The following is a 27856-nucleotide window of genomic DNA, read 5'->3' on the forward strand; positions in this document are numbered from 1 at the left end:
GCTCAGGCAGGTCTTGAACCCGCGGGCTCAGGCAATCCACTCACCTCAGCCTCCCAAGGCGCAGGATTACAGGCTGAGCCACCAAGCCCGGCTGGAATCTCACTCTGTCGCCCAGGCTGGAGTGCGATGACACCCTCATGCTACCGTAGCCTTGACCTGCTGGGCTCAGGTGATCCTTCTGCCTCAGCCTTCCAAGTAGCTAGAATGTTGGGTGCCATCACTATGCCTGGCTAATTTTTATTTATTTATTTATTGTAAAGATGAGGTTTTGCCATGTTTCTAGGCTGGTCTCGAACTCCTGGGCTCAGACAGTCCTCTTGCCTTGGCCTCCCAGAGTCCTGGGATTACAGATATGAGCCACCGTGCCTGGTTCTAGTTATCTTTCTAAAGATTTTACATACAGTATAGTAGGCAACCAGTAGCATTTATTCTTAGGAACAGAATGTTTAACTATACAAGCAATTTTGCTTTGAATATATTAAACCTTATACAGTATATGCAGTGAAAATCTTGATGTGTATTTCCTAGATTTTTTAAACTTAAAAAATTTGCTTGTAGTATGTGCATATATAAATATTTCTGTGTCACTTTGTTAGTGGAGCTCTTTTAGTTACACTGCTTACTGATTATCATAGGTTTAATGAACACTGTTTATAGATCACAGGTATTTAACTCTTGTGTTGCTGGTAAGGATGATAAAAGTTGGGACTGGGCACAGTGGTTCATGCTTGCAATCCTAGCACTTTGGGAAGCCGAGGTGAGAGGATTGCTTGAGCCCACGGGTTCGAGACCAACTTGAGCAACTTGGTGAGACCTCATCTCTACAATAAATCTAAAAACTAGCCGGGCGTGGTGGCACATGCCTGTAGTTCCAGCTATTTGGAAGGCTGAGGTGAAAGGATCACCTGAGCCTAGCAGGTTGGGACTGCAGTGGCCGTGAGTGTGCTACTACACTCCAGCCTGGACACAGAGTAAGACTCCAATTCAAAAATAATAATAATAAAAGTTAAGGCGGTGTAAGCTAGAGACTAATGTATATAATTATTGAACAGATTGCTGTTAGGAAGAATTAAGAATTGTTTATTTAAATCAACATATGATTGTTTATTTAAATCAACATATGATGAACTGGCAATCGCCTCCTACACTCTGCACCCCTCCTCCACTCCTGCCTCTCAGCGTATTCAAGTTGCTGTAAATCTCTTCTGTTAGTGTGACTTTCATTTAAAAGCTACATTTGACTGGGCATGGTGGCTCACACCTATAATTGCAGCACTTTGGGAAGCTGAGGTGGGAGAATCAACTTGAGACTAGTCGGCAGCATAGTGAGAACTCCTGTATCTACAAAAAGAAAAATACAAAAATTAGCCGGGCATAGTGGTGCATGCCTTCAGTTCCAGCTACTTGGGGAGGCTGAGGTAGAGGTATTGCTTGAGCCCAGAGGTTGAGGCTACAGTAAGCTGAGATTGCACCAGTGCATCCAGCAAGCCTGGACAACAGGGTGAGACCCTGTTTCAAAAAAAAAGCTAAATTAAGATGAAATAAATTAAAATACCTTATTAGAATTCTAACTGACATGAAGCAAAACATTTTTGGTATTGAAAATTTTAAATGTTTGTTTAAAACATACAAGAAGGAACCAGGTATGGTGATTCATGCCTGTCATTCCAGTACTTCGGGAGGCAGAAGCAGAAGGATCACTTGAGCCCAGGAGTTGGAGACCAGCCTGGGCAACATATAGAGAGAGAGATCTCATTTCTACAAAAAATTAGGCATGGTGGCCCGCGCCTTTAGTCCCCGCCCTTAGTCCCAGCTACTTGAGAGGTTGAGGGTGTAGGATCGCTTGAGCCCAGGAGATCAAAGCTGTGGTGAGCCATGATTGGTCACTGCATTCCAGCCAGGGCAACAGAGTGAGAACTTGACTCAAGGAGAAAAAAAAACTTTGCCTTTTTTTTCTTTTCATTTTAAGGAATTAACTGTTGTGTATTTTCTGTTTTGATGGCAGTGAGACTTTTTAAAAGTTTTATAAAATGTGTCTGTGATCAACACGACATAGCAAATTCACCTAAAAAAACCCGAGTGAACACTTTAGAAAGCGTACCCTTCCTAATAAGGCATACCAGAATTTCCTCCTGTGAAGTATTCGCTTCACTTACAAAAAACTTGCATGCCTTTTTGCGCCTGCGTGTTCTAGGTGCTGGGGATAGAGCAGTGAACACAAGTGACTGTCCTTGTTGAACAGACGTGCATACAAGTGGCTGAGGCAGATGAATGAGATTTCATGGAGTAACAGTTAAGTGCTCAGGAAAATTTTTAAAATGAAACTGTGATTTCACAGCTATTATTGGAGACAAAGAATAATGTGCTTCTTCTGGTATGCCTCACTCACAGGAAACTCAACATGTCAAAACGTAACTTTGAACAGATATTCCATTCACAAGTAGGTATTAACCTTATTTAAAAGAAAAACTAAAAACTCACCCCCAGACGAACCTTGCTATAGATTTCGTACTCAAACCAGTAGACGAAATAAAAGCCTAAAACGTACGATGTAAGAGAAACATTCCTTTAGAAGAAATTGCCTGAAGTTCATTAGGAGATTACCATTAAAAATTTAGCATGTTTCTCAATGATTTACTGTGTCTTGGGGCCAGAAAACATTTTCAAGGGATTACTCTTTAAAGTTTGTAATTAAATTGATGAGTAAGTGGTTTGCTGTAATTTATAGAAAAAAAATTTTTTTTTTGAGTCAGGGTCTCATTCTGTTGCCCAGTGACACAGTCATGACTCACCATGGCCTCTAAGTCCTGAACTCAAGTTATCCTCCTTGAGTCAGCCTCCCAAGTAACTGGGACTACAGGCACACACCACACTACACCTGGCTAATTTTTTTATTTTTTGTAGAGGCGAGGTCTCGCTGTGTTGCCCAGGCTGGTCTCAAACTCCTGACCTCAAGCCATTCTCCCACCTCGGCCTCCTGAAGTGCTGGAATTACAGGTGTAAGCCACCACGCCAGCCTAGAAATGTATTTTGTTTTTATTTTTCAAGAAAATGTTGTTACAGTTCTTAGAATTAAGGACACATGAATTTGGTTTATATTGATGAGATACACACCTGCAGTTGATATTATAATAATATATAGTTACTACTGTGTTAACAGCCTCTTCATTCTCATAACATACAAAGTTATACAGCTACAGGGCCAGGTGCGATGACTCATGCCTATAATCTCAGCACTTTGGGAGGCCGAGGCGAGAGGATTGCCTGATCCCAGGAATTTGAGACCTTGGTGAGACCTTATATGTACAATTAAAGAAAAAATTTTTTTTGAGTTGGAGTCTCACTCTGTGGCCCAGGCTGCTGGAGTGCAGTGGTATGCTCATGGCTACCCAGTGTTGACCTGCTGGCTCTAGTGATCCTTCTTTCTTCCAAGTAGCTGAAACTATAAGCGCCCACTACCATGCCCGGCTAACTTTTTTTTGTTTTAGTATGGAGACCAGGTCTCACAAGTTGCCTGGGCTGGTCTCAAAACCGGCAGACTCAGGCAATCCACTTGCCTCAGACTCCCAAAGTGCTGGAATTACAGGCTGAGCCACCGAGCCCAGCCTATAATAAATAAAATTTAAAAATTAGCCTAGTGTGGTGGTGAGTACCTGTGCTCCAGCTACTTGGAAGGCTGAGGAAGAAGGATCGCCTGAGCCCAGCAGGTCGAGGCTATGGTAGCCATGAACATGTCACTGCACTTTGGCCTGGGCATCAGAGTGAGACTCTGACTCAAGATTAAAAAAAAAAAAAAGATAGTGAAAACATAGACAGCTTCAAATTGTATATTTTCCAACCCAGTGTAGATTTGGAAACATTCACTTCATTTTGCACCTTTTCTGTCTACATGCTTGTAACTACTTTTGCTGGTCTTTCATTCAAAACTCCAGTATCAACTGTGCTGCCTTCATTTTGCCTGTCTGCCTTGAGCAGTCTGTCTGTGATGCCCATTAGAACTGTAAAAGAAAGTTCTTTGGAAAGGAGCATCTTATAGATACAACCATTTCTTAATTTGGGCCCTTGTCTCATGACTTTGTATACAAGGAAGTATGATGATGTGTTTGTGTATGTGTGAGAAATAAATGTTCCTCCTTCAGCCTCAGGAACCAGGCAGCCGTGGCTTTGAACACTTAACTGAGCCACAGGAAATGAGATTAACGTCAGGTAATGAGGAATGGGCAGGAGAAAGAAGTGCGAGTGTGCTATCTGTAGTGTCCGTCCCTTAGTTCTGCAGTCCGGTGCCCCAGTTTACTTTTTTTTGACTCTTTCCTATCACAATTGCTTAGTGATATTAAGACATATTCTTGCCCTTGCAAATAACTTGGGAAACTCAAAATTTGTAATTTTCTTTCCCCCTCCTGATAGGTGCTGGATAGTTTACTAGTCCAGTATGGAGTGGTGGAGAGCTGTGAGCAAGGTACATGTCTTCTGAATTGCTTTCAAATTTGCAAAAGGAAGGAAGTAGAAAGAAAACTAACTTTTATTCTCTTCATTTTTCTCTTCTTCTAGTGAACACTGACTCGGAAACTGCAGTCGTAAATGTAACCTATTCCAGTAAGGACCAAGCTAGACAGTAAGCAGTTTGAAACTCTTTATCTATATCTAATAACTAGATTAAGTACAGCAACTTACAGTTTGTGAATTTCTCAATTGAGAAGGGCTGGGGGTGGCAGAAAGAAACTTTATTTTGCAAAAGTTTGACTCTGCATTTATGCCTTTCTTTTTAAGTTTGGATGTCTAGTGAACATCTAGTAAGAATCTGCATTGATTAAAGTTGTATTACATTTTCAGTATATCTTTAATACCAGTAATAGGGTGAGCCAAGATGAAGTTGAATTGCACCCTGTTTGCAAAATCTCTGGGCTTGGGTCTTGTTTTTACCCTTTCCTTACTGGTATGATACATACATTATTGCTATTCTTTCCAAAGCTGGTGATCATCTGTTAAGAATAGTGTTACATGTTAAGTCTTCTTGTTCAATGGTTTCTCTGATTACCGTTGTTACTTAGGAGTGTGCAGATATTAGACCAATGTAATAGGCTATTAGATTTAGGGATAAATATTCCAGTGCAGCTGACAGTTAGGCAGACTTTTCAGAATAAACAATCTCCCCCAGGAAAAGATAATTCTGTAGGCTTGGAATGATCGAATGAACTGACTGAACACTAGAGAAAGATAGTGAGGGTCCCACAAATACTGCCTTTGTTAGATCTGCTCAGAACATGAACAGGGTAGAATGGCATACGAAGTGCCCCGCAGTGCAGAGCTGAGTGACAGCTGACTCTGGAGGTCTTTACCACCTCCACACACAGTATAGGCAGAAACAGACTATGTGTCCTCTGTGTGGGAAAAGTCAAGGGAAAGACCATGAGCACTAAAGAGGAAAGTTGTCACATGAGCTGCGATGGTGAGAGTTCAGCGAGGTGACCAAGGTAGTACCCGTTCATGGAGGGACTGTGGAAGGACACACATGGGACTTTGTTCCAAAAATTGGTACTATTCACATGGTTCAAAATGTAGAAGGTCTAAAGATGCACATGGTGCATATCTTCTTCCCAGCATCATTTCCCATCTACCTTGTCCCTTGAGAGATAGCCATATGGAAGACAAATATGTGTGTACGTGTGTGTTCCTACTTTTACACAAATGATGCCATAATAACATGTGAGTGTTTTATACATAAAAATATATTTTTATAGTTGCATAGTATTGAATTGTATGACTGTGGAATGACTTATTTGGTTAATCCCAATTCGGATATTTAGGTTGTTTTCAGTCTCTTGCAGTTATGAACAATGCTCTAATGAATCTTTTTTTGTGTCATTTGTGCATGTGTGTGAGTATATCTATAGGATGAATTCCCAGAAGCAGAATTGCATTTTTAGTTTTGTTATCCTTTGTAGAACTTGAACTAGTTTAAATTCCCTTTGTGCAAGTCTGTTTCTGCCTACTCTCCCCAACACAGGACTTGATGAAACTTTGCCCATCTAGTGGATGAAAGTGTTATGTTATTTTTTTCTCATAAATGAGACTTAAGGCTTTAATATGTTTAAACACATTCTGGTTTTGTTTTTTTCTGTTTGTATCCTTTGTTCATTTAGAGAATTTTTAGCAGTTTATGTGAGGCCTTGGACATTGTTGAAGTCATGGTATGAGTTGTAAAACAAATTTGTCCTACACATTTTATCCTTTACAAAGAGCTTATTGAATAATTGGTAGAGCTAAGACCCTATTAGACGGAAAATATGGGATGACATAATAAACCCAAGGATATATAGAGATTGCTAGAGTCCTGTCCTAGTGGCCTTATTTGAAAACTTAGGTGAGGCCAGCTAGCTAAAGGGAAAACCGTTTAATTTAACAGTCACTTAGTCAAAGGGAAATAACATATATTGGAGAAATAACCTACATAGCTTTGAAGAGGCATAAAATACACAAGGTAATTGATATTTAGGCCCCCTCCTTAAAAAAAAAACAAAACATTAACAGTACAAACACAGGAAAGGTAGATTGACTAGTCAAAGCAGAATGATTGCTGAAAAGAATCATAGCATGACAGCAAGCTGAATGTGGAGACATTGCTGTTCTCAAAATTTTGGTAGTGGTTGTTAGAAATTTGCAAGATCTGGTGGGTACAGTGACTCATGCCTGCAGTCCCAGTATTCTGGGAGGCTGAGATGGTAAGATCACTTAAGCCCAGGAGTTGTAAGCTGTGATTGTCTGAGTTGCCCATTCTTTTTGTTTTTTGAGTTGGAGTCTCACTCTGTCGCCCAGACTGGAGTGCAGTGGCCGCTCCCGGCCATCGCAGCCTCGACCTGCTGGGCTCCAGCGATCCTTCCGCCTCAGCCTTCCAAGTAGTTGGAACTACAGGTGCGCGCTACCACGCCTGGCTATGAGTTGCCCATTCTTTAGATCTATTATTTTTTTCTAAATACCCAGCTGCTTTCTAATTCTAATCCATTTTTGGAATTCTTGGGGAGAAGGTGAGAATATTCTGAAAAGGCGACTTGACCTAGGCAGGAACTAAAATTGGGCTTTCCCCTTCTAAATGCTCTCCTTTCACCACTGGGAGGCACATCCCTGAGGACAAGGACTTTGCGTTTATTCACAGCCAACTTTTGGTCAGTTCGTACTCAATAAATGTTAACTGACTAAATATTAGAATAAAGGTGATGATGACTACTAATTGAAATGCCTAATGTATTTGATTAAGTTACCTAATTACTAAATTACACAGTTATTTCCTTCTTGGGATCAATGGGACCCTGGCCAAGTTTTTATATGGCTCTTGCTCTGCTGCCCAGGCATTGACCAAAAGTTGGCTGTGAATAAACGCAAAGTCCTTGTCCTCAGGGATGTGCCTCCCAGTGGTGAAAGGAGAGCATTTAGAAGGGGACCGCCTAATTTTAGTTCCTGCCTATGTCATGTCACCTTTTCAGAATATTCTCACCTTCTCCCCAAGAATTCCAAAAATGGATTAGAATTAGAAAGCAGTTGGGTATTTAGAAAAAAATAATAGATCTAAAGAACTGAGTTGCCCAACTCAGTTATGTGAAATATTGTTAGGAAAATGGTTGTCTGTTAAAGTTAGCTATTCCAAAAGAGGATACAGAGTGCATGCCATTCTGTGAGAAGATTAATTTTATTTGCGAGGTATTGGGTATAGTGAAGGAGGTAACCCTGACTCTATAACCTTGACCTCTGAGCTTTGGTTTTCTCAGCTACAAAATGAGGATTAAAGACACGTATTCATGAATATATCGAAAGGCCTGGCAAACGGGCACCCAGGAAATAGTAACTTTTGTTTGAGCTGCTGGTCCCGGCCTGCTTCTGCGGCTGCTTGAAGTGGTTGAGCCGGGCCAGGCTGGCCCTTTCAGGACTTGCCCTGCTGAGGTCTGCAAGCCTACTCTGTGGTCCAGCATGACAGCCAGATGCCTAAACCCACCTGTTGTCATTTCTCCGTGCTTTCCTTGGCAGGCCTCCCATAGTTCTCTCTTCAGGTGAGGAGGGCTACGTGAATAGTTCTCCGCTTTCTCTTCTTAGCGTCTGCTCCTTGGAGGGCTGTCTGACTGGGATATGCTTGTGAAGGTGTTAGCAGAGCTTGGAGGTTAAGAGTTCAGTTCCAGAGTCCAGTTGTATGGAAAGGACAGACCCTGGGTGTCACCGTTTTTCTTGCTATGACTTGGTCGGGCTGATCTTTCTTGGGTCACCCCATCTCCAAAATGGGAATAATGATAGTCTTTAGTCCATAAACCTATAGAGGAACTAAGATAATGCCTCTAAAACACTTCTCATAGTACCTAGAAGGTAGTAAGAGCTCAAATGTAAGCAGCTAGTGCGCATTTTTCCAACACAATTGATTGCTGCTGAGAATACTGTGTTATTGTTTGGTTTACTGCATTTCAGAGAATGACTGACCACTGATGCTTAGGAGCTCGGGACCTAGTTTTTTAAAAGTGTTTGTAGAAGCCTGTGTTACTTAAAGTTCTGTGGATACCTCCAGTATGGCTTATCTCTAAGACAGAATTTAACATGGCAATTCCTGCCACCTTGTGGCTAAGATAAATCAAAGGTAAATAAAGCACACGTATTATAGGAAATACATGTGTTTGTTTTAGGCTTAAGTCCAGAATTAACAAATTATTAAAATAATGAAAGTAATAAAAGCTTAAATTACATTAATATATGTTATATTAAATATAAATATAATAGTTTGTTTCATTTGAAATAGAATTGTATTTACTGAATGCATGCACCTTTTCTTGTTCCTTGGAGCAAGAGAGGCTCACTATTTCTTTCTCTCTTCCGGGGATGCTGAGATAAAATGGTCCAGGACAGACCTAACTCGTTGGATTTGTCATGTGTGACAAAAAATAGCCCCGTAGAATGTGCAGACATTTTGTTCGTTTCTCTCTCTCTCTCTCTCTCTCTTTTTTTTTTTTGCTAGAGGTGGGGTCTCACTGTATTGCCCAGTCTGGTCTCAAACTCCTGGCCTCAGGCAATCCTCTGGCCTTGGCCTCCCAAAGTGCTGGGATTACAGGCTGAGTCAACCAAGCCTGTCTGGGAAGAAAATGTCTACTTAAACTTTAAAAGTTATGTAAATTGAAGATTTACTACTGAAGAAGAAATAAAGCAGCAAGACAAAGAAATTTCTTGCTATTTTGCCATTCAGAGGTAGCTACTGTTAAATTTACCATAGTTGTGTAAACTTGGTTCCATGCATCATAACTTTGAAAATTACAAGAATGGTTCTACAGAGTTTTGTAGGTTTTTCCTTTCATTAAATATATTTCTACTACTGTAATAAATATGATCTCAGCCAAGCTCGGTGGCTCAGCCTGTAATCCCGTGCCTTTGGGAGGCTGAGGTGAGTAGATTGCCTGAGCCCGTGGGTTCGAGACCCACCTGGGCAACTTGGCGAGACCTCATCTCTACATAAAAAAAAAAAAAAAAATCAAAAAGTAGCCAAATGTGGTGATGCACGCCTGTAGTTCCAGCTACTTGGAAGGCTGAGGCAGAAGGATCACCAGAGCCCAGCAGGTCAAGGCTGCGGTGGCCAGGAGCAGCCACTGCACTCCAGTCTGGGCAAAGTGAGACTCCAACTCAAAAATAAATAAATAAATAAAAATAAATAAATAGATATGATCACTACATAGGATTTCATCCTCACCACAGCTAATATATTTAGTCATCTGGGGTATTTGCCTTTTTTTCTTTGGTTTTTGCTTATAGAACTAAAGGTTCTAATTAAAGGTAATTATTTGAGTTTCGTCCATAATTATTTCCATAAGATACATCCCTACAATGATATGACCAGACTTTCTTTTCTTTTCTTTTTCTTATTTTTGGGTTGGAGTCTCACTCTGTTGCCCAGGCTGGAGGGCAGTGGCACCCGCATGGCCACCGCAGCCTTGGCCTGTTGGGCTCAGGAGATCCTTCCGCCTCAGCCTTCCAAGTTGCTGGAACTACAGGCTATAGACTTTCACTCGTTGCTGTTGAATTGCAAGTGTTGGCCTCCTGTTCTTGGTACAAGGAGAGGGTTAAATTCATGACTTTTTAGTAATGGCTACACCTCATTTTGTTAGGACCTATGTGATAAGCAGCAGTGACATCTGGGAATAGGGAAAAGGAAGATGTCAGACATGGAACTTTCAAGCTGAAAGGGACCATGAATTCATGAGTTCTAATCTTTCAGCGGTGAGACAGCGGGCACCAAACAGGAAAATGAACTTTGCAAAGTAACATGGTTTCTTTTTCTTTTTTTCCCACAGAGCAAGACTTTTAATTTTTATTACAGAAAAAAAGCTTCATTTCTTTATTTTTCTTTCTGACTCTGTGCTTGTGCCTTCAACACTTTCATGACGATTTTCTGCTTCTCGATAAAAAAAGCACGCTTGATTCTGTCACGAACACATTTTGCACACGTGGAACCACCATAGGCCTGGCTGACATGTTTTTTTGTCTTGGACAACCTCATAAGAACTTTAGGTCTCACAGCACAAACCCCTCGAAGTCTGCCTGGGCACATACCACACGCAGACTTTGGTGTTTTCCCAAACTTCTTTGGTATATAGGTAAACAATCCTATTACCAGGCGTTCGGGACAGCCTAGTTTTGTTAGAGGCTGTATTGTAGGAAAGCCTACGATGGTATGTCAAATACTGGACCATTCTGATAACATGGTTTCTTAATGTCCAAGCTGGACTAGAATTCTCGTCTCTGTTTCATATTCTCCTTCACTCGTTGGGTCTGTCTGTGTGGCTTCTAGTTAAGTTTAACTTCTCTGAGCCTCATTTCTTCTTTTGCTTTCTCTCCTTCCCCCTCATTCTCAGGTTGAAGTATTTATTCTCTTTATCAAGACCCTTTCAGCTCTAAACTGTGACCCATCCCATTAAATGTATCAATTAAGAGCTACCAACTAGCAAAATTAACCAGCATCCTTGGAAATGACTCTTAAAATAGTATCAAGAGTGGAGGAATAATGGAAAACAGGACCCTAAGTAATACACGTTTTTTATTTTTTTATTTTTTTGAGTTGGAGTCTCACTCTGTCGCCCAGACTGGAGTGCAGTGGCCGCTCCTGGCCACCACAGCCTCGACCTGCTGGGCTCCGGGGATCCTTCCGCCTCAGCCTTCCGAGTAGCTGGAATTACAGGTGCACGCTACCATGCCCGGCTGTTTTTTTGATGTATTGTAGAGATGAGGTCTCGCTGCCCAGGCGGGTCTCGAACCCGCAGGCTCAGGCAATCCACTCACCTCAGCCTCCCAAGGCGCGGGATTACAGGCTGAGCCAACGAGCCCGGCTTACACATGTTGAAATAAACATCCTTAAGTTTTATGTATCTAAATATGAATGCTTCTGGTAATTATTACAGTTGTTCATCTCATGTCTTGTATATATAGTAGCTTTGGTGAAACTATTTTAAACTGTTGTCCCATGAACTCAATATACCACCATGTGACATAGCTGAATATCAAACTTTGTGCATAGAAAGTTGCAGTAGTTGATTTAAAATCAGAAACAGGATCTTCAGTTGTGAAAAAGCCATTGTTCTGCCGTCAGGTACATGTGCCTTCTCCACTGTGTCTGAGTTTGGAGCCCTGTGGTTTGAGGGGTTGGGAATTCTACTTAGATGCCAGTTAGGTAGTCGGATATTCACAATAAGGACTTTCTACTCTCTGCCTGGAGCAGTCTGAGTTTGGAGCTATTGGGGCCCAGATTGTGCACTGGGGACTGGAACACTGTATCATCTGACCTCCTGAGTGAGAAAATCTGTTCTTTTCCCCTCACAGAAAAATCTTTTTAAAGCAGCACAGTGAAATGTAAAAGTTTTAGTTTTTGCCAAATAGAGTTGTTTCTTGAGATACATGTGGCTTTATTTAGTTTCAGAATAGATAGTTCCAGATAGTTCCAGAATAGATAGAAGCATCTGATAACTTAGGTGTATACCTCTGTTTATCTTCTTGGAGAAGGATGTCTTTCTGTATGTCTGTCTGACTCAAGAAAGATGTTCTTTACATTTTTTATAACATTACTGACTTAATTCCGAAGTCAAAATTTACTTACTCTCTTCTGAAGCTAGTGATACTTAGATCATAATGGGATGTAATGGTCATCTATACCGCGTTCTATGCCTAGATAGATTTGATTCCTTCATTGGGTTCAGTTTTCCTTATTTTTTAAAAGAACCTCCAATGATCTGTTTACTCGTGACTTCAAAAAGGTTTAAAGTTGCTTTGGAAGACTCTCTTAGTTGAAACATCTGTGGCTTCAGCTTTCTATAATAAATATGACAAATATTAAAACTTCTCAGCTGTTATCTTTTTAAAAAAAAATAAACCAAAGTATTTTAAGGTTCTTAATTCACATTCCCTTAAGAAAAAGGGGAGAGGCAAGGTGCAGTCGCCCAGCCTGTAATCCCAGCATTTTGGGAGGCTGAGGCGAGAGGATTGCCTGAACCTGGGGAGTTCAAGACCAGCCTGGGCAACTTGGTGAGACCTCATTTCTATAATAAATCACAAAAACTAACTGGGCATAGTGGTGTGCGTCTGTAGTTCCCAGCAGGTCGTGGCTGTGGTGCTCATGCGCATGCCACTGTACTCCAGCCTGGGCGATAAGAGTGAGACTCTAACTCACCCCCCCCCAAAAAAAAAGAAAAAAGGGGAGAGAAAGAAAGTAAACAAACATATAGTAACCTCAGGTTCTAGGCTGGGTGCAGTGTCTCATGCCTATACCTCCAACACTTTGGGAGGCTGAGGTGGGAGAATCGCTTGAATCCAGGAGTTCGAGACCAACTTGGGCTCATAGCAAGATCACATCTCTACAAAAAATTTTTAAAAATGAGCCAGGTGTGGTGGCATGTGCCCGTAGTCTTAAGTACTTGGGAGGCTGAGGCAGAAGGATCACTTGAACCCAGGAGGTTGAGGCTGCAGTGAGCTGTGATGGTGTCACTGCATTCCAACCTGGGCAACAGTGAGGAAAAAATTCCGAAGCTTATGCAAAGCATGCCCTCTGACATAGAACTCACATGGAAACATCTCAAGACATAGTGCATTTGAAAAAAAACCAGACCCCAGAGCATCATACATCATGACCCCAATCATGATTTTAATGAGGGTACTGAACATAGGCTTACATGTTGGTAACAACATGGAAAGTACTGACCTATTTGCAGAAGTACCACAGTTAGCACAGTTCCGGGAAAGCCCTTGGAGGGTTGGTGACAGTGACGGGACAACTGCTTCTCACTTTTGTGTTTCTGCGTGACTAATCCTTTTCAATAAGCATTCCTGCATTGCTAGAGAAGGTAGGACAGCGATGGAGCAGCGGATCAAAGGGTGAGCCTTGGGCCTGCTTGCTGTGGTCTGCCTTTCAGTTCTGAGCTCTCCATGCCCTTTTGGTGCTAGGACCGTCCTTTCACCCCTGCCCACCCCCCACCCCCACCCCCTACTCCTTTTACATCTTAATAATTGAAAGTAGATCTCCAAATAAAAGTGTGCATAGGCCAGACTCAATGGCTCAGCCTGTAATCCCAGTGCTATGGGAGGCTGAGGTGAGTGGATTGCCAGAGCCCATGGGTTCGAGACCCGCCTGGGCAACTTAGTGAGACCTCATCTCTACAATAAATCAAAAATTAGCCGGGTGTGGTAGCGCACGCCTGTAGTTCCAGCTACTTGGAAGGCTGAGGTGGAAGGATCGCCGGAGCCCAGCAGGTGGAGGCTGCCGTGGCTGGGAGCGGCCACTGCACTCCAGTCTGGGTGACAGAGTGAGACTCCAACTCAAAAAAAAAAAAGGTGCATAAATCAGAAAAGACCACACTGAGCAGCTAGAGAGAGTCCATTTTATGCCTGTTTTTCTTTCCCTGCCTGGGTGGAACTTGGGGCCCATTGGAGCAGAATCTGAGCCAAGAAGCTCAAAGTAGGCTTTTCATTTGTGTGCCCTAGAGAGTTAGACAGGAGTATGTCACTAGGAGTGTGTTTGTGTGTGTTTTTCAGGTCTTAGCTATATATCCTCTCTACCAATTTGTAGACTATGTAGGGATAGTAGGACACAATTTGGATGAATCTCATAAGCATAAGTAAAAATTGCCAGACATGAGAGCACACAGCATATATGCTCTCATAGACTTACATGGAATTTAATAAAAGGCAAAATTAGTCTATGATATTAAAGCTTAGGGGGAAGGCAATTACTGGAGTAGGTACTAACGGGGCTTCCGGGGCACTGCTGTGTTGTAGTTCTAGATGGATGTGTTCACCTTGTGAAAAGCCACTAAGATGTGTGCTTAGACTTGGAGTACTTTTCCACATACCTGTTATAATAGGATTCAAAAAATAAAGTAAAGCTCTCCTCATATGGATGTATGGTGGAGGGATGGAGACATTGGAATGTAGCTTTCTTTTCTTTTCTTTTTTTTTTGAGTTGGAGTCTTACTCTGTTGCCCAGGCTGGAGTACAGTGGCATGTTCACAGCCACCGAAACCTCGACCTTCTGGGCTCAGGTGATCCTTCCGCCTCAGCCTTCCAAGTAGCTGGAACCACAGGTGTGCAGCACCTTGCCCAGCTAATTTTTTGATTGATGTGGAGACAAGGTCTCACCAAGTTGCCCAGGCTGGTCTCAAACCCCTGGACTCGGGCAGACCTCTCGCCTCAGCCTCCCAAAGTGCTGGGAATACAGGCTTGAGCCACTGCGCCCCGCCTCTATAGCTTCATTTTCTTTTGGCTCACACCCACCCCTTCCCCAAGTCAGATCACAGACTTTGCCCCAAATCAGATTATAGACTCCACAAGGTCAGGGACTGGTTCATAATAGGTACTGAGGTTTTATACCTATTTAAATGATTGGTATTAATACTCAGGATAGTCAGTCTTTTGTGAATAGTTTAGAGATATTTGCCCATTGATTCCTATTATGTTTTAAATACTTGTATTATATTAGGAATGCCATAACAGGGGCATTTCTAATGTCTTTTCCATTCTGATATGGACACGCCAGCCAGGATGCAAACTGTCCCCTCACTTCTCTCTTGCTGTTTGGGTATTCCTAAGTCATTATTAACCTTACAAATTAAACTTAATCAAGGGTTTGACAAGATGTTTTTTCTTTCTATTTTTTCATTGATAGATGGCAAGTATGTTCTCTTTGGGCACTTGAGGTTTACCCCTGCCCCCACATGTACCTCAAAGGAAAAGCGTATGCGTGTTGGAGGGGAGCGAGCATTGTGTGTGTTCTGCGTTTGCTGCTAGTGTAGTGGCTTTACTCAGAAGTTTTAGAGCCAATAATCTGAAGTGGAAAAGATGAGGGTCGCTTTGCTAAAAGATTTATGTAACTCAGTTTCTCTTCCCACCGACTGTCCCTTGTTAACTTTCAGAGCTTTGGACAAACTGAATGGATTTCAGTTGGAGAACTTCACCTTGAAAGTGGCCTATATCCCTGATGAGATGGCCACCCAGCAGAACCCCTTGCAGCAGCCCCGAGGTCGCCGTGGGCTTGGGCAGAGGGGCTCTTCTAGGCAGGGATCTCCGGGCTCAGTGTCCAAGCAGAAACCCTGTGACTTGCCTCTGCGCCTGCTGGTGCCCACCCAGTTCGTTGGAGCCATTATAGGAAAAGAAGGTGCCACCATTCGGAACATCACCAAACAGACGCAGTCCAAGTGAGTATCACCGAGTGGGTGGTGGGTGTTAACACGTCCCTGTGAGAATCTTAGTAACAGTATGCTGGTCAGATACTTTGTGCCCTTCTGAACATAGCTTTCCAGCCTTCTTTGTACAGTACTTGGGAATGTGTTCAAGCCTTGTGATTTGGGATCTTAGTGTTCATTTTGTTTAACTCTGGGGCTAAACTTCAATCTCAAGGGAGCTCATATTTTCACACATGAATGGAAAACAAATGATACCTAATCTTCTTCTGGTGGGGGAGGTCCCAACAGACAAAAGGGCAGCTTTTAGGTTGTTTTCTGCCCCACCCCTGACTCTCTACCTGCCCTCAGTGCCTTCGAAGTTACTTTCTGAGTCTAACCCATTTCATCTGTGGCCTTAATACGGAGGTGGTTTTTCAGTCTTTCCTTACTTGAGTAAAGAATTGCTCATCTTGTTCAAATGTATCCTGTGATTAGGCCATGTAGGTAGAATGGCTTTTTCTTCAGGACGTTGTTTGATAGTTTTAATTGGCCAATTTTAAGGGATTGGAAGATTCTGATTCAGACATTGGAGCTAACTTTTCAGGAGCAGAAAACAGGAACCATTTATTTTTATTTATCATCATAGCCTCAGTGCTGACGCCACTGCCTGATACATAAAAGGCTCTTGCATTTGTCAAAGGACTATACACATACCTAAGATACTTTGTGAATTCAGAAGCTCTAATGCATTCTGTATCAGTTTTGCTTTCTAAAGTATCCTGTCTCACAGCTAATAAATGGCAGAGGGAAAAATTTAATGAAAATATTAAAAAATTTTAAAAACCATGCTATAGTGCAGTATGTGGGTATTTTGACAGAAAGAAACTTGCTGACAAACTCGCTCCTCATCCCTAGCTCTGTAAAGTGCACAGAGGTGCATTTCTGAGCCTGTTCTGCCATACCTGTGAGTGTACTGAGGAGGACGGTTGTGTATAAGCAGTGTCATTCCTCAAGCCTTGTGCCAGACACAGAAATGACTGGCTTGCTTTGCCTTTTAAATTCGGAAAGGAACTGGATGTGGTGGCTCACGCCTGTAATCCCAGCAGTTTGGGAGACGGAAGCGATTAGGATTACCTGAGCCCAGGGGTTCAAGACCAGCCCGGGCAACTTGGTGAGACATCATCTCTACAGTGAATCAGAAAATTAGCGCATGCCTGTGGTTTCAGTTACTTGGAAGGCTAAGGTGGAAAGATTGCCTGAGCCCAGCAGGTCAAGACTGTGGTGGCTGTAAGTGTGCCACTGCACTCCAGCCTGGGTGACACAGATTCTGGCTCAAATAAATAAATTTTAAAAAGAGAATGGTTTCATCTTATGTGATCTGAGGAATTAAGCACAGTTTCTCTGAAAGTTTGGTCTGTGGTGCTGTATATAGGCTTATGTATTTGTTCCTGTAGGCCTAAGTGGTCACCCAGATTCATCATAGACACCAAGCCTGCATTGAACTGACTGACTGATTTCTCAGGCATAACCAAAAGGAATTGCCCCTTTCCCAGTGGTGTCTAATTCTGCCTTCCTCTACTTCAAAGCATGAGACATTGGATGCTAGTTTACCTGTGTGCAGAATTAAGAACCCTGACCTCCTCATATAGGAGTAGGGAAGATAACCGAACTGTAACCCGGTCAACTTGCCTAACTTTAGCCTTAAATTGTAAGGGCTTCCTTGCTTCCCTTGACCCACGTTACTTGCAGAAACTCGTCACATGGTTTCTGTTCCTTGCTGTGTGGCAGATGAGAGTTGTTCCTTTTCGAGCTACTTAGGTCTTTGCCGGATGAAGGAGTCATGACTTAAATTGAACTGTTTGTTTTACTTCAGGCAGGAAGATGGGGGATGGAGAAGAAGGGAAGTGATTTTGGTTCTATCCGATGATTCATTTGCAGAGCTCTACCAGTGGATTTAATTAATTAACTCTTGCCATTGAAATTAGTCATTATTAGAACTCCTGTTTCTGGAATGGTCTCAGGGGGACTGCCTGAATCTCCAAAGCCACATTCCCTTCTCTCAGGGGATCAGAGTTTCATAGTTCTTAACACAGGGAAAGAGTGGAAATAAATGGGAAAGGAGAGATGTGAACATGTCACCGGAAGACAGTCATCAGTGACAGCAGCAGGGAATTTGATTAGTGACTGGGACCATGGTTCCTCAGATTGGGATTGTTACCCAGGACACTTTTTAAATAAGTTATTTCTAGGTTAGTCCTTATAGTTTCATTTCTACAATGCCCTCATTTTTTCTTACAGGTTTTCCTTCTGAGGTAAAGCTTGAGATTTTCAAGCAACTATTTAGGAAAATAAAAACTAAGCCTTCATTTATTTTGGCATGACGGAAGTGGTTGTTCCCATGGCTATGAGTTATGTAGCTCTTTAAGTGGTTGGAGTGACCAAAAGGACCCAATGAGTACTTAAATTAATTTTACCAAAAACACACATTTTGGGGTAGTTGATTTTCTTTCTTGTATTATCTGAGCAGCAGATTTATTTTGTATTTACTTAGAAATATACAAATATGCAAATTAAAAGCTAAAAAGTTCATCTCGCCTTACGAGGTAGCCGTTGGTCAGTTGGGGGTGAGTCTCCACAGGACTTGTTCTATGTGTAACTTTGAAAAGAAGTTGTATGGTGTATGCATTATATATTTTTAAATATAACTTCTTACTATGTTGGTACTTATAATTTAATATTTTTAAAAACAGCATTATGAGTGTATACACACACACACACACATACATGCACACACAGTTTTTTTTTTGAGTTGGAGTCTCACTCTGTCGCCCAGACTGGAGTGCAGTGGCTGCTCTCGGCCACCGCAGCCTTGACCTGCTGTGCTCCGGCGATCCTTCCACCTCAGCCTTCCAAGTAGCCGGAAGTACAGGCATGCGATACCATGCCCGGCTGATTTTTTAATTTATTGTAGAGATGAGGTCTCGCTGCCCAGGTGGGTCTCGAACCCGCGGGCTCAGGCAATCCACTCACCTCAGCCTCCCAAAGGCGCGGGATTACAGGCTGAGCCACCGAGCCCGGCTACACACAGTTATTTAACCATTTCTTCCTGATGGACATTTTCAAGATAGTTCTAATGTTTTATCTATTACAAACAGTGCTACCATGAGCATTCCTACACCAATGGTTCTCAACCAGGAGCAATCCTGCCCTTCTTCCCCCGCCATGGACTTTTGGCAATGTCTAGAGACATTTTGGCTGTTACAACTGGGCTAGAAGTGGGTAGAGGCCAGGAATGTTGCTAAACATCCTACAATGTACAGGATGACTAGGATTCAAGAATGAATTTAGCCCCAAATGTCAATCATGCCAAGGGTGATAAACACCACTCTCGGCCCACATAGAAAACTCTACCTGTCGATGTTACAAGAAGTCAGATTCTTGGGTCAAAGAGCGATAAGCATCTTGTCTTTGATAGGTCCTGCCAGGTTGCTTTCTACTGTCACCAAAAGTGTGGGTGTGCCCCGTTACCTATCATCTTGCCAGGACTTAATTTGATGTCTCTCAAAATATCTGCAGGTCTGGCCAGGCATGGTGACTCATGCTGTAATCCCATTACTTTGGGAGACAGAGTTGAGAGGATTGCCTGAGCCCACAGGTTTAAGACCAGCCTGGGCAACATGGCGAGACCTCGTCTCTACAATAAATAAAAAAATGAGCTGGGCGTGGTGGTGCATGCCTATAATTCCAGCTACTTGGAAGGCTGAGGCAGAAGGATCACCCGAGCCCAGTGGGCCGAGGCTGTAGTGGCTGTGAGCATGCCACTGCACTCCAGCCAGGGTGACAGAGTAGACTCCAAATTAAAAAAAAAAAGAATATTTGTAGGCTGGAAGAAAATAGCATCTTGTTTTAACTGGCAGGTATACAATCACTAGTGAGATTAGTCATTTTGAGTTTATTGGCCATTTGTGTTTCTTCGACATGAAATTGCCATTTCTCTGGCTTCCATTCCTATCACTATTTGCTGCAGACTTTTCATTATCAAGGAGGCAAAATGCGGGAGGAGGCTTGCAAAGGAAAGCCAATGAGTGAAATCTCCTCATGCAGTGAACGCCTAGTGCATATACCATGCAGAATATGGAATTCGGCCTGGCCTGTGGGATTCCAGCTCCTGTGCTCTTGGCATGCACTCCAGTCCCTATTTGTTTTCAAGCAGAAGATAGCCTTTTGTCAGAATCCAGGCTGTTTGTCATGAGGTGCTAGTCCTGTGACATTTAAAAGGAAGCTGTAAGCACAAACAGCTGGGGTAGAACGAGAAGATGTCCCTGCTTGGCTGCATTGAGGAAGGAGAAAGTGGAGCTTTCTTGGAATTAAAATTGGTCTCTAAGGCATCCGTGTTGCTAGCTTGTCAAGAGTTGATGCTTTTGAGGGAAGTAAGTCACCACCTTTGCCCAGAAGTCATGTGACTTTGTCCTTGGTTGTTGCAGGTTGCTGTGAGTACGTACTTACAGCTCATGTTCTGTCTGCTTCTGCCCACTCTTAGAATCGACGTCCATCGTAAAGAGAATGCAGGGGCTGCTGAGAAGTCCATTACTATCCTCTCTACCCCTGAAGGCACCTCTGCGGCTTGTAAGTCTATTCTGGAGATTATGCATAAGGAGGCTCAAGATATAAAATTGTGAGTAAAGGGGTTTATCCTGTGAAAGAGGTTGATATGTGTGCAGTTTTATTTTGGATTTCTATGACGCCATTCTTGGGAATTGCCAGCACATGAAGGGAAATGCCATCCTGGTGACCTGTGGTGGTTGACACTCTTGATTTGGTTGTGAAGCGTAAGTCTCTTTGAATATTTAATCTTCACTCATGTTTGGGCATAGGGCAAGTTGTGACAACCGGGAAGAGAAGTCTAGCTGTAGGCAGTGGAGGCCATTGGGGGACCCAGGACCCCACTCAGGACCAAGAAGTATCCTGGGATGAACCCAGGATGGGCCTCGGGTCTCAGTCGCCCTCCGCTCAGAGTTCACTGGATCTACGCTCGCATCCTCTGCCCAGCCCCGCTTTGGAGCTGCGGGGAGTGTGGAGATGGGGGAGTTCCCAATTCTGTGCTAAAGTAAACAGGAGATTTATTTGGGTGCTGCAGGCTGGAACTCTAAATATCTTCCATGAGAACTCTGAGGAAAGGTTAGGTTCTGTTCCTATAGAACCAACACTACATGCAAAGTAGGCTCCAGTGTAAGGTGCTGGAGTTAGCCTGGGGACCTCATCACCAGGACTTAATTTGGAGGGAACTTTAAACAAGTTTTAGTAGTAAGGTGTCATATGTAGGTGCTGCATTCTTAGAATGTGATTATTTTTAGTATAGCAAAAACATAGCCCACCATCCAATAACCCCAGTGATGTTTTAAAACATAGATATGCTTGTGACTTGAAAATTCAGAAAGGTGAGTAAGGGACAGCTCCCCTTTGTCTTTCTGTGCCCTTCCCCCAAAGTGTAACTGCTGTTGAGCTTCTCTGTTTCCTTCTGTAAATTATGCATGCATCTCCAGGTATGTATTTTAAAATTTATTCTAGGATTGTACTTTCTGGCATTTGTACATTGTTTTCTGGTATCAGGATCCAGGAGTATGGCTTTGAGAGTTCATCACTGTAGATAGTTTTACTCACTTCAGGAAATAGTTATTTCAAAAATTAACTGCTATCCAAATACTTGCTAATTTTTTTTTTATCCCTTCTAATTCATGCATTGCTAGAATGTTGGCCAATGGTCAGCAAGTTTTAAGTTGTGCCTAACATAATGCTTCCCAGATGGCAGGTAGGAAGTAAATGTTTAATGAATGAAATATTGTCTTTTTACCCAAGAATAGGTTTACGCACCCTAATTTTAAGACATTTTTTCTTATTTACAGCACAGAAGAGATCCCCTTGAAGATTTTAGCCCATAATAACTTTGTAGGCCGCCTTATCGGTAAAGAAGGAAGAAACCTTAAAAAAATTGAGCAAGACACAGACACTAAAATCACGATATCTCCGTAAGTGCTGCCTCTGCTTTTGATCCAGGCAGTTTTCAAACACTTTGGAAGCTGTATGTGTTATTTTAAGCTTTGATTCTCCCACTTCACAGCTGCTCCAGCCAGCCTATGGCCCTACAGTCACAGTGTTTCTCACACTCTCCTGCTGCCTGCATTCTGTTGCCTGCCAGTGTTGGAAGCATGATCTGCTCTCACTTAAGAGGCAGGCAGAACTAAACGCTTTATGCTCGTTTTTTTTTGGTTTTTTTTTTTGAGTTGGAGTCTCACTCTGTCACCCAGACTGGAGTGCAGTGGCCGCTCCTGGCCACTACAGCCTCGACCTGCTGGGCTCCGGCAATCCTTCTGCCTCAGCCTTGCAAGTAGCTGGACCTACAGGCGCGCGCTACCACGCCCGGCTGATTTTTTGATTTATTGTAGAGATGAGGTCTCGCCAAGTTGCCCGGGCGGGTCTCAAACCCGCGGGCTCAGGCACCCACTGACCTCAGCCTCCCAAAGGCGCGGGATTACAGGCTGAGCCACCGAGCCCGGCTTATGCTTGAAGTCTTGACCATGTTTTATTTCTTTTTGAGTAGGAGTCTCACTTTATTGCCTAGGCTGGAGTACAGTGGCACACTCAACGGCCACTGAAGCCTCAACCTTTTAGGTTCAGGTGATCCTTCTGCCTCAGCCTTCCAAGTAGCTAGAACCACAGACATGCGCCACTATGCCTAGCCAGTTTTTTTATTTATTGTAGAGATGAGGTCTCACCAAGTTGCCTAGGCTGGTCTCGAACCCCTGGACTCAGGCAGTCCTCTCACCTCCACCTCCCAAAGTGCTGGAATTACAGGTGTGAGCCACTGCACCTAGCAACTATGTTTTAATCTTGTTATTACCCACTGCTGTGTAACAGATTATCTCAACTCTTGACAGCGTTAAGTCAACAGAGAACATTTATTGCCCAGCTAGTTTCCATGGTTCTGGCTTGGAGTCTTATCATGCTGCTGACCAGTTGATACTGGCTGTTGGCAGGAGGCCTCAGTCCCTACCATGTGGGCCTCTCCACAGAGCTGCTTAAGTGTCCCCTAGACATGGCGCTGTCTTCTCCCAGAGTGAATGAGCCAAGAAACAGCAAGATGTATGCTGTAATGTCCTTGAAGACATAGCCTCTGAAGTTGCACTCTACCATGCTTTCTGATATTGTTTACACAAGTCAGCCCTAGTCAGTGTGTATGTAGCGGGGAAGTACAGATAGCCGGGATGGGCAGGTGCCAAGAGGTGCCATCTTGGAGGAAGCTGCCTCAAAAAAGAGTTCGTGGATTCTCTGAAATTATATAAATGGTTATTTTGTTTCTCGGAGTGACTAAGTTTCTGTTCGAGTACTCAAAACCGATGGGAAGAAATTGATGAACTAAGGAAGAATAGTAGGGAAGATCGAGGCAAAGTGTTTATGTAGCAGGGAGTTTTAAAGAAAGTAGTAAGGGAGTAGGAAATTCCTTTTGGTTGTAAAGAAAAGAAAAAGAAAACTCACAATGTGGTAAATATAATAAGTGATACTACCTTGTCTTGAATTTTACACTTGAAAGGGGAGAGGTTTAGTTTTTTGGTTTTGTTTTTTCAATATGAGATGAGACCTTGCTCCGTCACCCAGTGGCATGATCATGGCTCACTGCAACTTTGAACTCCTGGGTTCCAGTGATCCTCCCACCTCAGCCTCCCAAGTAACTGGAACTACAGGCATGTGCCACCAAGCCCAGCCAATTAATTTTTGTTTGTTTTTTTCTGTTGTTTTTTTTTTTTTGTAGAAGTGAGGTCTTGCTATATTGTCCAGACTGGTCTTGAATTCTTAGCCTCAAGTGATCCTCCCACCTCTGCCTCCCAAAGCGTTGGGATTAGAGGCTTTAGCGCATCATACCCGGCCAGGGAGTTATTTACAGCTCTCCTTCATATTGCTGGAGTTAAATTCCCATTTTCACTACTAGTAAAATGTTGTATGCTAACCATGAGCCTGTTTCCTCAAACTTGCTAAAAATGTAAACATTTATATAACACAATTTGTCTTAGATCACTCAAAGAAGAAGTATATAATTCTACTCTAGTCTCAACCCAGCTCTGCCAAGCATTTTTGTATTATAATTTTAGAATAGATGCAAAATTTTTAAATTTTAATTTTCTTAAATTTTAGAGTTATAAGGCACTAGTGAGGATTTATTACAAAAGTAGGTTGCATGTAGGTGAGGTTTGGGCTTCTGATTGGCTCTCTCTCGTATGGAGAATTTTAAGAGAGAAAATCTTTTTTTTTCTTTCCTTTTTTTTTGGAGTTGGAGTCTCTGTCGCCCAGACTAGCTGGAGTGCAGTGGCATGCTCACGGCCACTGCATCCTTGACCTGCTGGGTTTAGGCGATCCTTCTGTCTCAGCCTTAAGTAGGTGGAACTACAGGCCTGTGGCATCATGCCTGGCTAATTTTTTGACTTATTGTAGAGATGAGGTCTCGCCAAGTTGCCCAGGCTGGTCCTGAGCCCCTGAGCTCAGGCAGTCCTCTTGCCTTGGCCTCCCAAAGTGCGGAATTACAGGCTTGAGCCACCGTGCCCAGCCAAATGATAAAATCTAAAATGCTATTCTAGAAGCAGCTGTTCTACAAATTATAATACAAAAATGCTTGGCAGGGCTGGGTTGAAACTGGAGTAGAATCATATACTTCTTTGAGTGATCTAAGACAAATAGTGTTACATAAATGTTTACATTTTTAGCAAGTTTGAGGAAAACATTAAGGAATCTGGCTCAAGGTTAGTATATGACATTTTACTAGTATTGAAAATGGGAATTTAACTCCAGCAGTATGAAGGAGAGCTGTACCAATATTCCATATACTCGGAATTTATGTAGTTAGGCCTGTTTTCCATAGTAAATTTCTCCCTTTGCTTTTTCTAAGTCTGTTTGCCCATTTTAGGCTTAGGTGTTCTCAGATAGAATTTTTATTGGGTTTCGAAGCTTCAGCAGGACTTGGGTCTCACAGGTAGTTTCTGAATATTGCTGCTGCTATCTGACTGTTTTGTTGCATAAGTGGACATCAATGGACCATGTTTTAAAATTAGTTGCTGGGCGTGGTGGCTCATGCTTATAATCCCAGCATTTTGAGAGACCGAGGTGAGAAGATTGCCTGCGCCCATGGATTTGAGACTAGCCTGGCCAACTTGGTGAGACCTCATCTCTACAATAAATCAACAAATTAGCCGGGTGTGGTGGCACTTGCCTGAGGTTCCAGCTACTTGGAAGGCTGAGACAGAAGGATCACCTGAACCCAGCAGATCGAGGCTGCAGTGGCTGTGAGCGGGCCCCTGCACTCCAGCCTGGGTAACAAAGCGAGACTCCAACTAAAAAAAAGATAAAAATAAAAAATAAAATTAGTTAAGGTGAATTGATTTCTGTTATTTTCTCCAGCCTCCCTTGTTCTAAGTTCTAAGCATGCTAGCCAAAACTAAGTTTAGACACGTGCATTCCAGGAATTCTGGCTTGTGTTTTGGGAATATTTCCATGCTTCTTCCTTGTGTAGTGACCCAGAAAATGCAATTGCACGAGAATGCCAATTATGCCTAGCCTTGGTCAGCACAGACCAGGATCACGCTTCCTGAAGGTTAGGTACTTCTGGTTTATGGTGTCCCCTACGCTATACATCTTTTCAGTTATTTATTTTCAGTTTGCTGTTAAATTGTGAATACAGTCCAACTTTAAGTGGTCAAGAAGTAAGCTGTGCTTAAAACATGGATGCAGTTGAAATCTATGCCCCCATCATTTTTATGGAGAAGCAAGAAGGGGAACATTGTTTTTCTTCCTGCAGCTGTACAATTTCTGGATTTGGGTCTCTTGGGGCTTACTCTTCATTTTCATTTTTAAAAATTTATTTTTTGAGTTGGCATCTCACCCAGGCTGGAGTGCAGTGGCACGCTCATGGCCACCGTAGCCTCCACCTGCTGGGCTCAGGCGATCCTTCCGCCTCAGCCTGCCAAGTGGCTGGAACTACAGGTATGTGGCACCACACCCGACTAAGTTTTTGATTTATTGTAGAGACGAGGTCTCACCAAGTTACCCAGTCTGGTCTCGAACCTCTGAGCTCAGGCAGTCCTCTCGCCTTGGCCTCCCAAAGTGCCGGGATTACAGACTTGAGCCATTGCACCTGCCTGGGGCTTACTCTTTGACGACCTACTTGTGCATGTTGCCAGCCTTCATGGTTTGTTTTAATTCTCATCTGCAGCTGAGTTGTTATGTCTGCCTCCCCCTTAGAATTTTCGTTCTTTTTTCTTTCCCCTCTTTTTCATTCTGTAGATTGCAGGAACTGACACTGTATAATCCAGAACGCACCATCACAGTGAAAGGCAGTGTGGAAACCTGTGCCAAAGCCGAGGAGGAGATCATGAAGAAGATCAGGGAGTCTTATGAAAATGATATTGCTTCTATGAATGTTAGTTTCTTTTTTCCGTTTCATTTTTTTGAACAGAACGACTTCCTCTGTCATATGAATGTTAGTTACAATTTAAAGGACATGTCTTTATTTTGATGAATAAACGCTGTTTTTAGTTGCATTAATACTGACTCCCCTAGTGGTGGCATCATTTAAAGTAGTTTTGTTGATTTTTAGCACCATAGCAAGTACACCGGGATAGTAGTGAGGGTGCTGGTTATAACATGAGACTTGGCTGTCTCTGTGATTTTAGCAAAGTATTTTGTCTTTGAGCCTTAGCTTCCTTCTCTCTGAGGTAAGGCTAATATCTACCAACAGAAGGTCAGTGTAGTACCTACCTTATGGTGCAAATTGAGGGATGTTCATCTGGAAGAAATAGGGGCTGCAGAGAGCCATGTGACCTGGGTTTGACTCTCAACTCAACCATTTATGAGCTACAGCTATATTCTCTTAGTTTACTTGGGCTCTCAGAGCCTCAGTTCCTCATCTGTAAAATGGGGTTGCTGCCTGCTTTACCTGCTTCCTAGGATTACAACAGCTATAATGCATATACAAGTTAAAGTGTTAAGATTACAGGTTTACAACTTGGTTACTCATATATACCTTGGAGGTAGAAGAATTTCAAATGACAAAACAATATGTGTACTGTATTTAAGGCTATTAAAGCAAATTGCTGACAGAATGGTATGAAAATGGAGTATTCAAAAGGCCGTCTTAAATTTTGAAGTAAATGATTTTATAAAATTCTTTACTTGGACCAGTCATCTGAAACACTGAGCTTGAGAGGATGAAAATGCAAGGGTGCCACCTTTGTCAGAAGAGCCTTAGAATGCTGATCATTTCACCCCACGTGACTGCCTGCCTACCTTTGTGTTATTACTGTTTGTTCAAATGTCTTGGAAGCAGTTGGGATTAAATCCAACCCCAATAGGCCTTTTAAAAAGAATCTTAAGTATACTCAAATCTCAGTCCTCTCTGCTTTACTTCCTCAACCCCTGTAAAATAAAAATCCCCTTTCTGGCTCCTATGTCCATTTCAAAGGCATATTCAGTTGCAGTAGTCGCATGGACCTGACTTCCAAAGGTCTTGACTTTGTTTAGGCCACTGTACCCATGAATGCCAAATTCTACCGAAAGAGTGGGGTATTTTTGTTTGTTTTTTCAGTCAGTCTCACTCTGTTGCCCAGGCTGGAGTACAGTGGCAGTGGCACCTGCTGGGCTCAGGCAGTCTTCCACCTCTGCCTTCCAAGTAACTGGAACTACAGTCACGTACCACCACGCCTGGCTGATTTTTTTATTTATTGTAGAGACAGTGTCCCTCCAAGTTGCCCAGTCTGGTCTCAGACCCCTGGGCTCAGGCAATCCTCTTGCTTCAGTGCTGGGATTATAGACATGAGCCTACCACGCCTGGCCAGTACAAGATTTTTCAGTCTGTATGTACAGTGTGTACACGTTATATGAGTACATTTTCTGTCAAGCCCTGTGAGCTGATTGTCAGGGAAAGGAAGGATGCCCTTGAGATACCTTCATGTGGCTGTGGACCAAGGAGGCGGCAGAGCAGCAAACACACACACTTTAAAATACCAAGAAGTGTAAACAAATACTCAAATATAGTTACAGAGAACATCTGCTTTGAGTCACAAGACGATTGTTGTTTTTTTTTAGAGTTTTTTTTTAGAAATGTAGAGTACAAGTCAGGATTAGATATATAAGTAATCTACATGCAATTGTGA

At 42.7% G+C, this 27856-nt stretch overlaps 1 protein-coding gene and 1 pseudogene across 2 annotated transcripts in view; one reads left to right on the top strand and one right to left on the bottom strand.

Moving 5' to 3' along the window:
- The window catches only part of IGF2BP3 (insulin like growth factor 2 mRNA binding protein 3), a 153777-nt gene that overhangs the window by 99258 nt on the left and 26663 nt on the right, over positions 1-27856 (top strand). Inside the window, exons 4-9 of one of the 2 annotated variants that reach the window (XM_008066189.2) lie at positions 4408-4459; positions 4552-4615; positions 15414-15695; positions 20203-20337; positions 21566-21688; positions 25989-26124. In XM_008066189.2, the coding sequence (XP_008064380.1) occupies positions 4408-4459; positions 4552-4615; positions 15414-15695; positions 20203-20337; positions 21566-21688; positions 25989-26124 (792 nt within the window). The remainder of the gene's footprint in view (positions 1-4407; positions 4460-4551; positions 4616-15413; positions 15696-20202; positions 20338-21565; positions 21689-25988; positions 26125-27856) is intronic. The other variant, XM_008066190.2, reaches the window with a different exon arrangement.
- Positions 10358-26980, bottom strand: LOC110596388 (annotated as a pseudogene).

The sequence above is a fragment of the Carlito syrichta genome, unplaced genomic scaffold (genome assembly GCF_000164805.1).
Source record: "Carlito syrichta isolate Samal-C Ts95f unplaced genomic scaffold, Tarsius_syrichta-2.0.1 Scaffold308854, whole genome shotgun sequence".
Classification (NCBI taxonomy): Eukaryota; Metazoa; Chordata; class Mammalia; order Primates; family Tarsiidae; genus Carlito; species Carlito syrichta.